Raw genomic sequence first — 12404 nt, 5'->3', positions numbered from 1 at the left:
TTTTTTTTTTAAGATTTATTTATTTACTTCATGTATGTGAGTACACTGTCCCTGTCTTCAAACACACCAGAAGAAGGTATTGGATCTCCATTACAGAGCCACCATGTGGTTGCTGGGAATTGAACTCAGGACCTCTGGAAGAGCAGTCTGTGCTCTCAACTGCTGAGCCATCTCTCCAGCCCCGGAATTTCTTATTTTGTAAAAAGGGTGTACCACACCTTTCACTTTTGCAGCTCACATGACCTAGATGGCCTGGGTCTTTAATGCAAGAATTAAATAGTGAGCAAGACTCTTGCAGAGGACTTGAGTCTCCCTTGTAACCCTGACTGGCCTGGAATTCAATATGAGACAAGGTAGGCCTCAAACTCAGAGAGCCACCTGCCTCCACCTCCTAAATGCTGGAATTAAAGACATGCCCATACCCAGCCTTAAATGGTTTTATGTGTGAAAAAATATATATAAGGAGAAAATGATTGAGGAAGACACCTTTTACCTCCACCAGACAGCTGAGAGCCACCATAAGGTTGCCAGGAGTTGAACTCCGGACCTTTAGTAGAGCGGTCGAGGCTCTTAATCGCTGAGCCATCTCTCCAGCACGACATGTTTTACCTGCATGAATTTATGTACACTGTTGGCATGCCTGGTGTTGGAGGAACAGCAGAAGAGAGCACCGGATTCCCTGGAACTTCAGTTATAGGTGCTCTGAACTGCTGTATATGGGCTGAGAATTTAATACAGGCCCAGCACTTACAAAGCAGCGAGCAAGTGCTCTTCACCGCCATACCATCTCTCTAACTCCACTATCCTCTGTAAGAACAAAAAGTGGTATTAGTGAGTCTTCTCTATAGCCCCAACTGAGGGACTTTTATTTGGTGTGGCTTATTGTTATTTTATTCTTGGGGTTTTTTTGTTTTGTTTTGTTTTGTTTGTTTGTTTTTCAAGACAAGGTTTCTCTGTGTAGTCCTGGCTGTCCTGAACTCACTCTGTACACCAGGCTGGCCTCGAACTCAGAAATCTGCCTGCCTCTGCCTCCCAAGTGCTGGGATTAAAGGCATGTGCAGGACCTTCGGAAGAGCAGTCAGTGCTCTTACCCGCTGAGCCATCTCGCCAGCCCCTGGTTTTGTTTTTGAGACAGGGTCTATGTATTCCTGGATGTCTTGGAACTCACTATAAGAGCACTGATTGCTCCTCCAGAGGTTCTGAGTTCAAATCCCAGCAACCACATGGTGGCTCACAACCATCTGTAATGGGATCCAATGCCCTCTTCTGGTGTGTCTGAAGACAGCTGCTATGTACTCATACACATAAAATAAATAATTCTTTAAAAAAAAAAAAAGAATTTTTGTTTTATGTGCAGGTGTTCCACCTGCATAAGTCTGTGTGCCACTTGCATGCAGTGCCCACAGAGACCAGAAGGGGTGTAAGACCCCTGAAACTGGAGTTTAAAATGGTTTAGGCACAAGGTAGGTGATGGGAATCAAAAACCCAGATCCCCTGGAAGCAGCAGCTGGTATTAATTGTTGAGCCATCTCTCCAACTCAGGTTATTAATTCATGTCTAATCAGCAAGGGGTAATTTGTGCTAGTTAGGTTTTCTTGTCAACTTCACATAGATTAGTCATCTAGGAAGAAGGAACCACAATTGGAAAAAAATGCCTCCATCTGATCGGCTTGCAGGCAAATCTATGGAGGCCTTTTTTCATGATTAATGATTGATGGGGAAGCACCCAGCCCACTCTGCGCAGCGTCACACCTGGGCAGGTTGTACTGCTACATAAGAACCAAGCCTTACACAGGATCCTCACAGCGCTCATGTTTCAGATCCTAATCATTAACCCCACTTTGTTCTATTTTTAGAAGGTACTTTTTTTAAAATTTTTTTATTTTTTGGTTTCTTGAGATAAGGTTTCTCTGTATAACACTGGCTGTCCTAGAACTCACTCTGTAGACCAGGCTGGCCATGAACTCAGAAATCCGCCTGCCTCTGCCTCCCAAGTGCTGGGGGCATGTGCCACCACTCCCCAGCAAGGAGGGTACTGTTTAAGGCAGGGTCTCACTTTGTAGCTCTGGCTCACCTGGAACTCACAGAAATTCACCTGCCTCTGCTTTCCAGGTGCTACCTTTATTAGACATCTTATACAGGTTCAAATACATAATACTAAAGTTTTCTAGACTATCTGACCACAGGGGTGACTTTTTCTTTGGGACAGGATCTCATGTAGTCCAGGCTTGCCTTTAATTTGCTATGTAGCTAAGGATGGCTGAGCTCCTGATTTTGTGCCTATATCCCAAGTACTGAGATTACAACTTTACAAATGGCTATTTCATGGCTGGGGCTGTAACTTGGCTGGTAGAACATTTCCCTTGCATGCAAGAGTCACTGGGTTCAACCTCCAGGGAACTAGGAATGGTGGCATGATCTCAGCAGTCTAAAGTTGGAGGAGGATCAGAAAGAAGAGGGCCAGCATAGACCATATTTTTAAAAAAGACTATTTCATACTCTCTTCTATCACACCTCTTTCTGGTAATGATTGTATTATTGCACCAGCACCACAAAGATTATGAAATGATTGGCCAGGTATGTTCTTTTATAATCCCAACACTCAGGAAACAGGTTGACTGCTATTAACTCTAGACCTTGTCTAAAAACAAAACCAAACCAAACCAGGCAGGCAGGGATTGTGGCACACGCCTTTATTTGCATCTAAATACAAACTCTCCTTTGGCTGGATAGCCCAGTAGGTATCTAGGATCTGTAAATGGACCTTGTGATATTTGCTTTATGGGCTCAGTCTATCAATTGTCTATATGTGAGCACCCTCTCCACCTCCCTTGCATTCTTCCCTGCTCCTGCTGGCCTTCCCAGAAGCCACTGGGCCCCATTTCTTCTCATCACTTTGGAAAGTGAACTTCTTTGTTTCATTCTTGTAAGCACAGACAAGGAAACTGCAGTTCTGCCCCCTCACACAAGCGTCTTCCAGCTCCTCTACAGAGATGACCCAGTCTCTTCTGTAGCCACTCCTGCCTCGGGCCCATCACATTCTTCATTTTTGGTAAGCAGGGTCTTCTGACTCCACAGGCCTCCTCATCCACTCCTCCAGCCTCTAGAGAGCAGTCTAAGCAACTTCAACTCATCCTCCCCATCACTAATTGAAAACACCTGGCTTGCCGGGCAGTGGTGGCACACGCCTTTAATCCCAGCACTTGGGAGGCAGAGGCAGGTGGATTTCTGAGTTCAAGGCCAGCCTGCCTGGTCTACAGAGTGAATTCTAGAACAGCCAGGGCTATACAGAGAAACCCTGTCTTGAACCCCCCCCCCCAAAAAAAAAAGAAAAAAAAAAAACACCTGGCTTGTCTATTTCATTTTCTCCTGTTATATAGCGGTTTCCTCCAAGCTGGCTATGAGCACCACCATCTTGAATCACAGTAGCCTGTGATCCATTACAGGACTTCCTGAGATCTAGCCTGCTAACACCCCTTAATGGTAATCCTTCACAGGGCTCATGAGCTCTCTCCTTTCAAGCACTTTTTCCCCACTTTTTTCCCTTACTTTCCCTCCAGAAAGGAGGTAAAGGATGGGGGAGGGGGGTTGGGGAAGTCAAGAAGTTCAGTCTTGTATGCATGCATATATGCATGTATGCATGTATGTATGTTTGGCTGCCCTGGAACTCTCCATTCTATGCATAACATAGGCTGACTTCAAAAATCCAGAGGCTGGGATTTAAGATGTGAGGACAGTGGTCCTGATTTCTAGCATTGAGACAGGAGCACAATCACTCATTCCTTCCATATCAATAGCTGTCACTCCACATTGGACCAGAGGCTTGGATTAGGCAAATGAGGAGTCTTTAGTGTTTAGGTCTTCCAGTGTGGCCTATGAAGGAAAGATCTTAATTTGAAGATGACAATATGAACTCTTCAAGGCCACTTCACATACATTCTCCAAGACAGTCCCTTGTCGCCAAAATGAAGCATGTCTACCACAAGGCTAAGGACCTTAGAGGTTAAGTGCTCCCCATGGTGTGCTCCCCGCCCCCCCTCGTCAGGGCAGGCACAGGCAGAGTGGTGCCGAAGTTCTTTCAGTCAACTGTCTCTCATTCTTTAAACATTGCAAGGTGTCTGGGTGACTGGCTCAGTAAGTAAAAGCACTGGCTGGGCATGAAGACCTGAGTCTGTACCATTAGCACCACAGCTAAAGAAAAGGCTGCCGTGTTCCAGCTGGACATGCTTCAAGCCCCAAGGCAGGAACACAAAGAGAAAGTGAAGACGGATTGTTGGGGTTTGGTCATCCAGCCTAGATCTAGGTTCAGTGAGACAGAGCCCATTTCAAAGGACAGAAATATATACACCCAATGTCCTCTGCTAGTCTCCTTACACAGATGCACACCCTTGCACATACAGATGTACAGCTCACAAACATAAACAAAAACAACTTCAGGGCTAGAATGTTGCTCAATGGTACAGCACTTTTCTTTTCTTTTTTTTTTAATTTATTTTATTTATGTGAGTACAGTGTAGCTGTCTTCAGACACACCAGAAAAGGGCATCCGATGTCATTACAGATGGTTGTGAGCCACCACGTGGTCGCTGGGATTTGAACTCAGGACCTTTGGAAGAGCAGTCAGTGCTCTTAACCGCTGAGCCATCTCTCCAGCCCAAGTACAGCACTTTTCTAGCATGTACAAGACTTTGGACAGAACTGACTCCTGCAAGTTATTCCCTAATCCCACACATGTACCATGGATCATGTACCCCTCAACATAAGCAAATACAATTCTTTAAAAAAAAAAAATCAAATAATGACAGTGTTCTGGTTTATCTCTCCTCTTTATAACCAAGTAAAAAATTCCTCCCCCATACAAGTTTTTTTATATATCATTTTAGCTTCAAAAACTACAAAATATATTGACATTAAGAATTGAAATATCAAGAATAACAACAACAAAAAAAACATGGGGTCCAAAAAAATCCACGGTATGAGATAGTCAACGAATGTTTTAACATCAGTCTACCTCACCAGTTCAGGACTGCAGCACACTTGACCATAGCAGCCCTTACAAGGCTGCAAGGAGAACAGTCGGTAATCATGGTCTAATGGTCACTGTGAAGATAGCACCTAGAGCATCCAGAGCCAGCCTTTCTTTCCTCTCCCAACAGCCAAGCGGTAAGTGTTGGCTCACACCTGCAGCCCCAGCACTTGGGAGGCTGAGGCAGGAGGACTGTTACGACTCTGAGAACTAGAGAGGCATTCTCTCTCAGTAAAGCAAAAACTACAGCAGAAGTGCCAGTGTCTTCTGAGGCAACACTCCTGCATGAGGCCCACCCAGGGTTCGGACTGTGGCACTGTCTGGCCATCAGTACTGGAAGCTGCGCTTTGTCTGGATATCATCAAGAATCTGCTGCAGTTCCTCATCTTCAAAACGCCCTTCCAGGCTGTAAAAAAAAAAAAAAAAAAAAAAAAAAAAAAAAAAAAAAAAAAAAAACAAGAAATTTAAGTGACTTAGCAACTGACACACTGTTTTTCAAAGGAGGTTCATCTCTGAGCAGCTCACTTAGCTCTACTACCTTTAAGTTTAAACTGAATTTCTTTTGACATTCCTTTATAGGAGCACTAAAAAGAAAGCTTCAACAGTCACACATGATTTAAATTTTTATTTGGTTGTTTTAGCCTGGCTTTTTTTTTGAGACAAGATCTCATTATGAAACCTGGGCTACCCTACAACTCACAGGGATCTGCCTGCCTCTACTGGGATTAAAAACACACACTGCCAGGCCCTGCAATGATTCAGTCTGTAGTCATTCACTTGTTGAGTGACTTAATGATTGTGTCCAATATCTGTTATTACCACAGCAGTGAATACAGGAATACCTTTTGGGTAATGGGAGTAGTCACATTGATATAGTTATATAGTTATATGCTCTGCTACTGCCCACAGTGTAGGAGAATTCTGCCTGTTTCTTATAATTCTCTGTGAGGTATTACAAGATCAAACTTAGAGCCTCACACACGAGGCAAAAATTCTACCATTGAGCTACATATTGCTAGCACCATTTTCCATTCCATATCCTTCCTGTGCTGTGGTATAAGACTATTATTCTCAGGGTTGCAAGATGCTTCAGCTAATAAAAGACTGTGTGCCACCAAACCTGAGTTGATCTGGGAACCTACCTAGTTAATGGAGAAACTTTCCACAGAACCTCATGTGCTTGATGTGACACTCATAGGCATACATGTGTACACTCATGTACACAAACAATTCATTGAAAAACCTCAAACTATCCTTTTATTATTTGTTTTGTTTTGTTTTGTTTTTCGAGACAGGGTTTCTCTGTATAGCCCTGGCTGTCCTGGAACTCACTCTGTAGACCAGGCTGGCCTCGAACTCAGAAGTCCTCCTGCCTCTGCCTCCCAAGTGCTGGGATTAAAGGCGTGCACCACCACTGCCAGGCTCAAACTGTTCTTAAGCCAGCAAGATTGTTCACACCTGTAATCCCAGCCCTTGACAGGTGAAAGCAAGACAATCAAGAATTCAAGGAGCCGGGCGGTCTCAAAAAACAAAAAAAAAAAAAGTAAGAATTCAAGGAAAGCCTTGGCTATCTGAGACTTGGTTTCTTGGCACCAAGAAACCACAAAACACCATTCAATGACATTCCTATTCAATGCTGGCATTCATCAACCCAAATTTTAAATGCACACAACTTTTAGATCTAGCCATTTGACTTACAGAAATCTATATAAAATAGACTGGTACTAACCTTGGAATCAGAGCTTTGGACTCCTCAGCAGTCTCCGGGCAAAGGTTGGCTAGACAGGCCAACTCAAACTTATGTAGCTTTTTCTGGAGAAGCAAGCTGATGATAGGGGAAAATAAAAACACAGAAAGACAGATTGAGAGAGGGACTGAAACAAGCACTTATGGGGGAAATAAGTAAGATCAAAACATATACTTGAATAAGTGTCACAGTGGAACCCGTTATGTGCAGTTATATGCTAATAAAAAACAAAAATTACATTCTCATTCAGTGCTGGTCAAATGCTAAACATTCATCAATAGCAAAAATGTTGAGAAAAAGAATTTATACTCGTTGATTATGGTTATGTGGGCATCAGAAGCCCCTTTGAAATCACTTCTTGTTCCTACCCCAGAAAAATCAAGAAGTTTCAGACAAAAAGAAAACTAATGAAAAACAGCAGACAGAGCCAAGAACCCTGAAGAGAGCACAGCAGGGTAAAGAGGCATATGTATGCTGCCTTAGAGAGGCTTATGTATGCTGGCTTAGAGAGGGGACACAGCAGGGTAAAGAGGCATATGTATGCTGCCTTAAAGAGGCTTATGTATGCTGGGTTAGAGAGGGGGCACGGTAGTTAAGAGCTGCTCTTTTCACAGGGCGTGGGTTCAAGTCATAGTGCCCACACGGTGGCTTACAACTGTCTGAAATTCTACATCCATTGGATCTGCTACCTCTCTCTGGACTCCATGTGTACTGGGCACTTGTGTGGTACAGAGGCAAAACACTCATATACATAAAATAAAAATTTAATAATATAATAAGTATTAAAAAGTCTGCCTCCAGAAAGTGACTCTAGCTCTAAGCTCTACCTGCTACCTTTGATAAGCTAATGTCAAACTACAGGAGATCTGATTGGCTAGTCCATTAAGGACTTTGATGTGGAAAAACCTCTCCTTAACTTTGAAAATAAATATACCAACCTCTGCTTTGTGCAAATCTGTGTATAAGCTGTATCTTCAGGATTTCCATAACCTATACTATAAAATAAAGCTTACTAGAATAAGTTTGGTTTCAAAATGAATGTAGTAAGAACTTAAGATATTCTGGGGGACTGGAGAGATGGCTCAGCAGTAATAGCACCTTCTAATGCTCAGAGGACTCGAGTTAGGTTCCTAGCATCTACACTGGATGGCTCCATATGTCTGCAACATCTCTCTGACCTCTGCTAGCGCTGGCACTGAATACACATGGTGCACATATAGACAAGCACGTATTTACATATAAACAAAGTAACAAAAAAATAATTTGCTGTGCCTAATGATACATGCTCACAGCAGCCTGGTCTACGCAGCAAGCTTTTCACTAAACAGGGATACAAATCTGTCTCAGTAAAATAATGATGATGATGATGATGACAATAATATAATTTTTTCTAAACAAAACATAAAACCATGTGTGGTTTTGGACACCTTTAATCACAAAGGACATAGGTCTCTGTGAGATAGAAAACAACCTGGTCAGGCTGGAGAGATGGCTCAGTGGTTAAGAGTACTGACTGCTCTTCCAGAGGTCCTGAGTTCCAATTCCCAGCAACCATGTGGTGGCTCACAACCATCTGTAATGGGATCTGACGCCCTCTTCTGGTGTGTCTGAAGACAGCTACAGTGTACTCATATGAATAAAAATAAATAATAATAAAAAAAAAGAAATAAAAGGCCGGGCGTTGGTGGTGCACGCTTTTAATCCCAGCGCTTGGGAGGAGAGGCAGGCGGATTTCTGAGTTTGAGGCCAGCCTGGTCTACAAAGTGAGTTCCAGGACAGCCAGGGCTATACAGAGAAACCCTGTCTTGAAAAACCAAAAAAAAAAAAAAAAAAAAAAAAAAAAAAAAAAGAAAAGAAAGAAAAGAAAACCTGGTGTGATATTGAGTTCTAGACCAGCCAGGGCTAGAGAGTGAGACTATGCCTAAAAAACTTATGTAGACAGCCAAGCTATACAAAGAAATCGTGTGTGTGTGTGTGTGTGTGTGTGTGTGTGTGTGTGTGTGTGTGTGTATAAAATAAAAATAGATACAAGAAATTCTACTTGGAGGGCAGTGAGTGCATGATGGCATAGACTAGTAACCCCAGAATTTGTGATGCACAGGAGAAAATTTTAACCTTGAGTCAAGGCTGAGAGCCTTTTATTGTGGTAGGCAAAATTTTGGAGGGCTTCAAGCCCTCCAAAAAATACTTTTTTTTTAAAACCAGGTTCTATCTATGTAGTCCTGGAACTTGCTATGTTTGTTTTTTGTTCTATGGACTAGGCGGATATCGAACTCGGAGATGTGCTTGCCTCTGCCTCCTGAGTGCTGGATTAAAGGGGTACACCACTATCTCCTGGCTAAAGCATGCTTTACTCACTGAGCCATCTCATTGGTCCCCATTTTATTCTAAAACAGCATTTTTAAAACATGGTCTCATGTAGTCAAGGCTGGTTTTGAACCTACTATGCAGCTAAGGATGACTTTGGACTCCTAGAGCCTATAACCTCTATCTTTCATGAGAGTCTATAATAGTAAAACTGTTTTGTAGGGCTGGAGATGTGGCTCAGCAGCTAAGAGAACTAGCTGCTCTTTCAGAAGACCTGGGTTCTGAGTCCCAGCACCTACACAGTGACTCACAACTGTCTGTAATTCCAGTTCTGGGGATCTAACACCCTATTCTGGACTCTGTGGGTATTGTACACACACGGTGCACAGTCATACAAGCAGCCAAAACACCCATAACCCATAAGCAGATGTTGGTTTTGAGCTTCTGTTTAGTACTCACCTACGAACACTGGCAATGGTCTCTCTGTTTTTGAACCGGCTGAAACGGGCTGTATAGTTGAGGGTTTTCATGAAGACCTCTGAGAGCTCCTGCTCGTCCTCTGCACTCTCATTCTGCTGCTTTCTATGCTCCAGAAGCATGTGAACTTCAGAGTTTAGGAGAGTCTCAGCTGTTTCAAACTCTGGAAGAAGAGGAAGTGTGGACTGAAAAGATCCTTTTGTTTTGTTTTGTTTTTCAAGACAGGGTTTCTCTGTGTAGCCCTGGCTGTCCTGGAACTCACTCTGTAGACCAGGCTGGCCTCGAACTCAGAAATCCACCTGCCTCCGCCTCCCAAGTGCTAGGATTCAAGGTGTGCGCCACCACCGTCCGGGGAAAAGATTCTTTTAAAGGTCTCAGCATCTGGGAGGCAGAGGCAGGATGATCTCTGTGTTTAAGGCCAGCCTGGTCTATTAGTGAGCTTAGTGTATTTCTTAGTGTATTAGTGAAATTAGTGTATTTCTGAATGGCCAGTAATACATAGAGATTAAAAAACAAACACCAAAAAACAAAAACTAGAGCCAGGCGGTCTCCAAGAATGAAGGGGTTGGGGGAGACGCGGACCACAACTGTAGCTGAGAGGGCACAAATCCAAATCCAGTTCCCAGCATCCAATTCAAATAGCTCACCACTGCCCATAATCACACCCTGGGGAATGTGAGGCCTTGGGCCTTATACACACATACTCATGCCCTCAATTATTTTTTTGTTTTTGTTTCTTTTGAGATAGGGTTTCTCTGTGTAGCTCTGGCTGTCCTGGAACTCCTGTAGACCATGCTGGCCTTGCACTTAAGAGATCCACCGGCATCCGCCCCAGATGCTGGGATTAAAGGGGTGTGCCACCACTGCTTGGTTTATTGTGATTTTTTTTTTTTTTTTAATTCCAGGCTGGCCTCAAACTCATGGAGATCAGCCTGCCTCTGACTTCTGAGTCCTGGAACTAAAGGCCACCACCACCTGGCTTATCTCTTTTATTTCTGAGATTATGATTACATCATCTTCCCCTTCCTTTCTTCCCTCTAAACCGGTGGTTCTCAACCGAATGCTACAACCCTTAAAATAGTCTCTAAACCAGGGTGGTTCCCCTCTGTAAACCTAGCTCTGTGGAAGTGGAGGCCGGAGAATGGGAGGTCAAAGGTTATCTTTGCCTTCCTACCTAGTTCCAGGCCAGTCTGGGCTACCTGAGACCCTGTCTCAAAACAAAACTCACAAGAGCACAGCATGAATCTTGGGAGTCTTACTGTAGTGCCCAAACTAGCCTTGAACTTTTGGGCTCAAACAATTCTCCTACCGCAGTCTCCAAGTAGCAAAAACAGAGCACTATTCCCAGAGGTTGGCACACATGCAGCCAAAGGAAGTACCAAACTGGAACCCATCTTGCTCCCATCCGTCTTCCTAACTTTAAAAGGTACGGGGTCCAAAAACCAATGGCAACAGCATTTCTTCGACGAGGCCGGGGCAGGGATCACTTCTGACCCACAGATCTTGAAATGCTTTGACCAGCACTGTGAGAGGACCATAACTCAGCTTCTATTAGCTGCCAATTTTGGAATGAGACCTCTGCTCCAGATCTGTCTTTTGCATGACAGGAAATGGACGTAACTTAAATCCCCCTAAAAATCAAAAGTGATGGCGCATGCCTTTAATTCTAAACTCAATAGGATGGGACAGGAATGTGATAAGGTGGAGGCCAGCCTAGGATACGTAATAAGACACCCTCAAAAAACCAGAACTGCTGGGTGTAGTGGAATTAACTAAACCACGCAAGGGTTCATTGGTTTGCCATGCTAACCAATCAATCTCCTGTGCGAAAAGCTACCCAACGCTGTGCCAGAGCCAGGCCCGAATGCTCCTTGTGGGCAAGGGAGCGGATAATGACTATAATTCAAGGACTATGTCACCTCGGAGTCGAACTGTCCCAGATCCTACCTTTGGGAAAGATGAGCTGCGAAGCGTCTTCTTCGACGTCACCAGCCCGAGGATCGCTCCCACCTGCCGCCATTGCTTTACGATGGGTCGTCACAGCTACTGCCGGAGACGGAAGCCGCGAAGGTGGGCTCCCGAAAGTAAAAGAACCAATCCGGCTCAGAGGCGGGCCAGAGGGGTGGGTGGGGCTTGGAGTGGGCGGGACGTAGGGCTGGGCGGGGCAGAGGGGGCTGAGAGGGCGGAGCAGGGTGGGTCAAGCAAGGTGTACACCTCGGGGAACAGCCCGCGCAGAGGGCGGTCGGGGCGCAGTCTTAGCGGCTTCTGGTCGTTGGAGGTGGGTTCTGTAGTGCCGGCTTGGAGATTGTTTATTTTCGGCAGCACACGCTGGCCGCGGGGCCTGGGAGAGTCAAGTAAACCATTTCAGAAGAATGTGAGGTGTAGGCGTGAAATAAGTGCCTGATCCAAGGAATGGCCCTATGATGAAATGCTGGGTAGGTGACTACAGAAACATACGGAAATCTCTGAATGATTTGATTATGTTAAAAAAAAAAAAAAAAACTAACCCCGGTGTGGTGTGGTGGTCATCAAATAAACCACTGGCGCGAGAATAAAGAGTTGAAGGAATGCTGGTGAGATGGCTCAGAGGTTAAAAGCAACGACTACTCTTCCAGAGATCATGAGTTCAAATCCCAGCAACCACATGGTGGCTCACAACCACCGTAATGACAAAAAAAAAAAAAAAAAAAAGCATGCATCTAGGCTGGGCAGTGGTGGCCCACGCCTTTAATCCCAGCACTTGGGAGGCAGAGGCAGGTGGATTTCTGAGTTCGAGAGCAGCCTGGTGTACAGAGTGAGTTCCAGGATAGCCAAGGCTACACAGAGAAACACTGTCTCGAAAAAAAC

At 44.4% G+C, this 12404-nt stretch overlaps 1 protein-coding gene across 1 annotated transcript; it reads right to left on the bottom strand.

Annotated features, from left to right (window-relative positions):
- Nucleotides 1-4807: 4807 nt before the first annotated feature.
- Nucleotides 4808-11661, bottom strand: Polr2d (RNA polymerase II subunit D). The gene is made up of 4 exons (XM_031365213.1): nt 11505-11661; nt 9540-9720; nt 6756-6851; nt 4808-5432 (listed from the first exon to the last, which is right to left on the bottom strand). Exons 1-4 carry the CDS (start codon nt 11575-11577, stop codon nt 5354-5356), a joined length of 429 nt encoding a protein of 142 aa, XP_031221073.1. The 5' UTR covers nt 11578-11661; the 3' UTR covers nt 4808-5353.
- Between the last annotated feature and the right edge of the window lie 743 nt (nt 11662-12404).

The sequence above is a fragment of the Mastomys coucha genome, unplaced genomic scaffold (assembly GCF_008632895.1).
Source record: "Mastomys coucha isolate ucsf_1 unplaced genomic scaffold, UCSF_Mcou_1 pScaffold13, whole genome shotgun sequence".
NCBI classification, from domain to species: Eukaryota; Metazoa; Chordata; class Mammalia; order Rodentia; family Muridae; genus Mastomys; species Mastomys coucha.
This window is presented reverse-complemented; position numbering and strand designations above follow the sequence as displayed.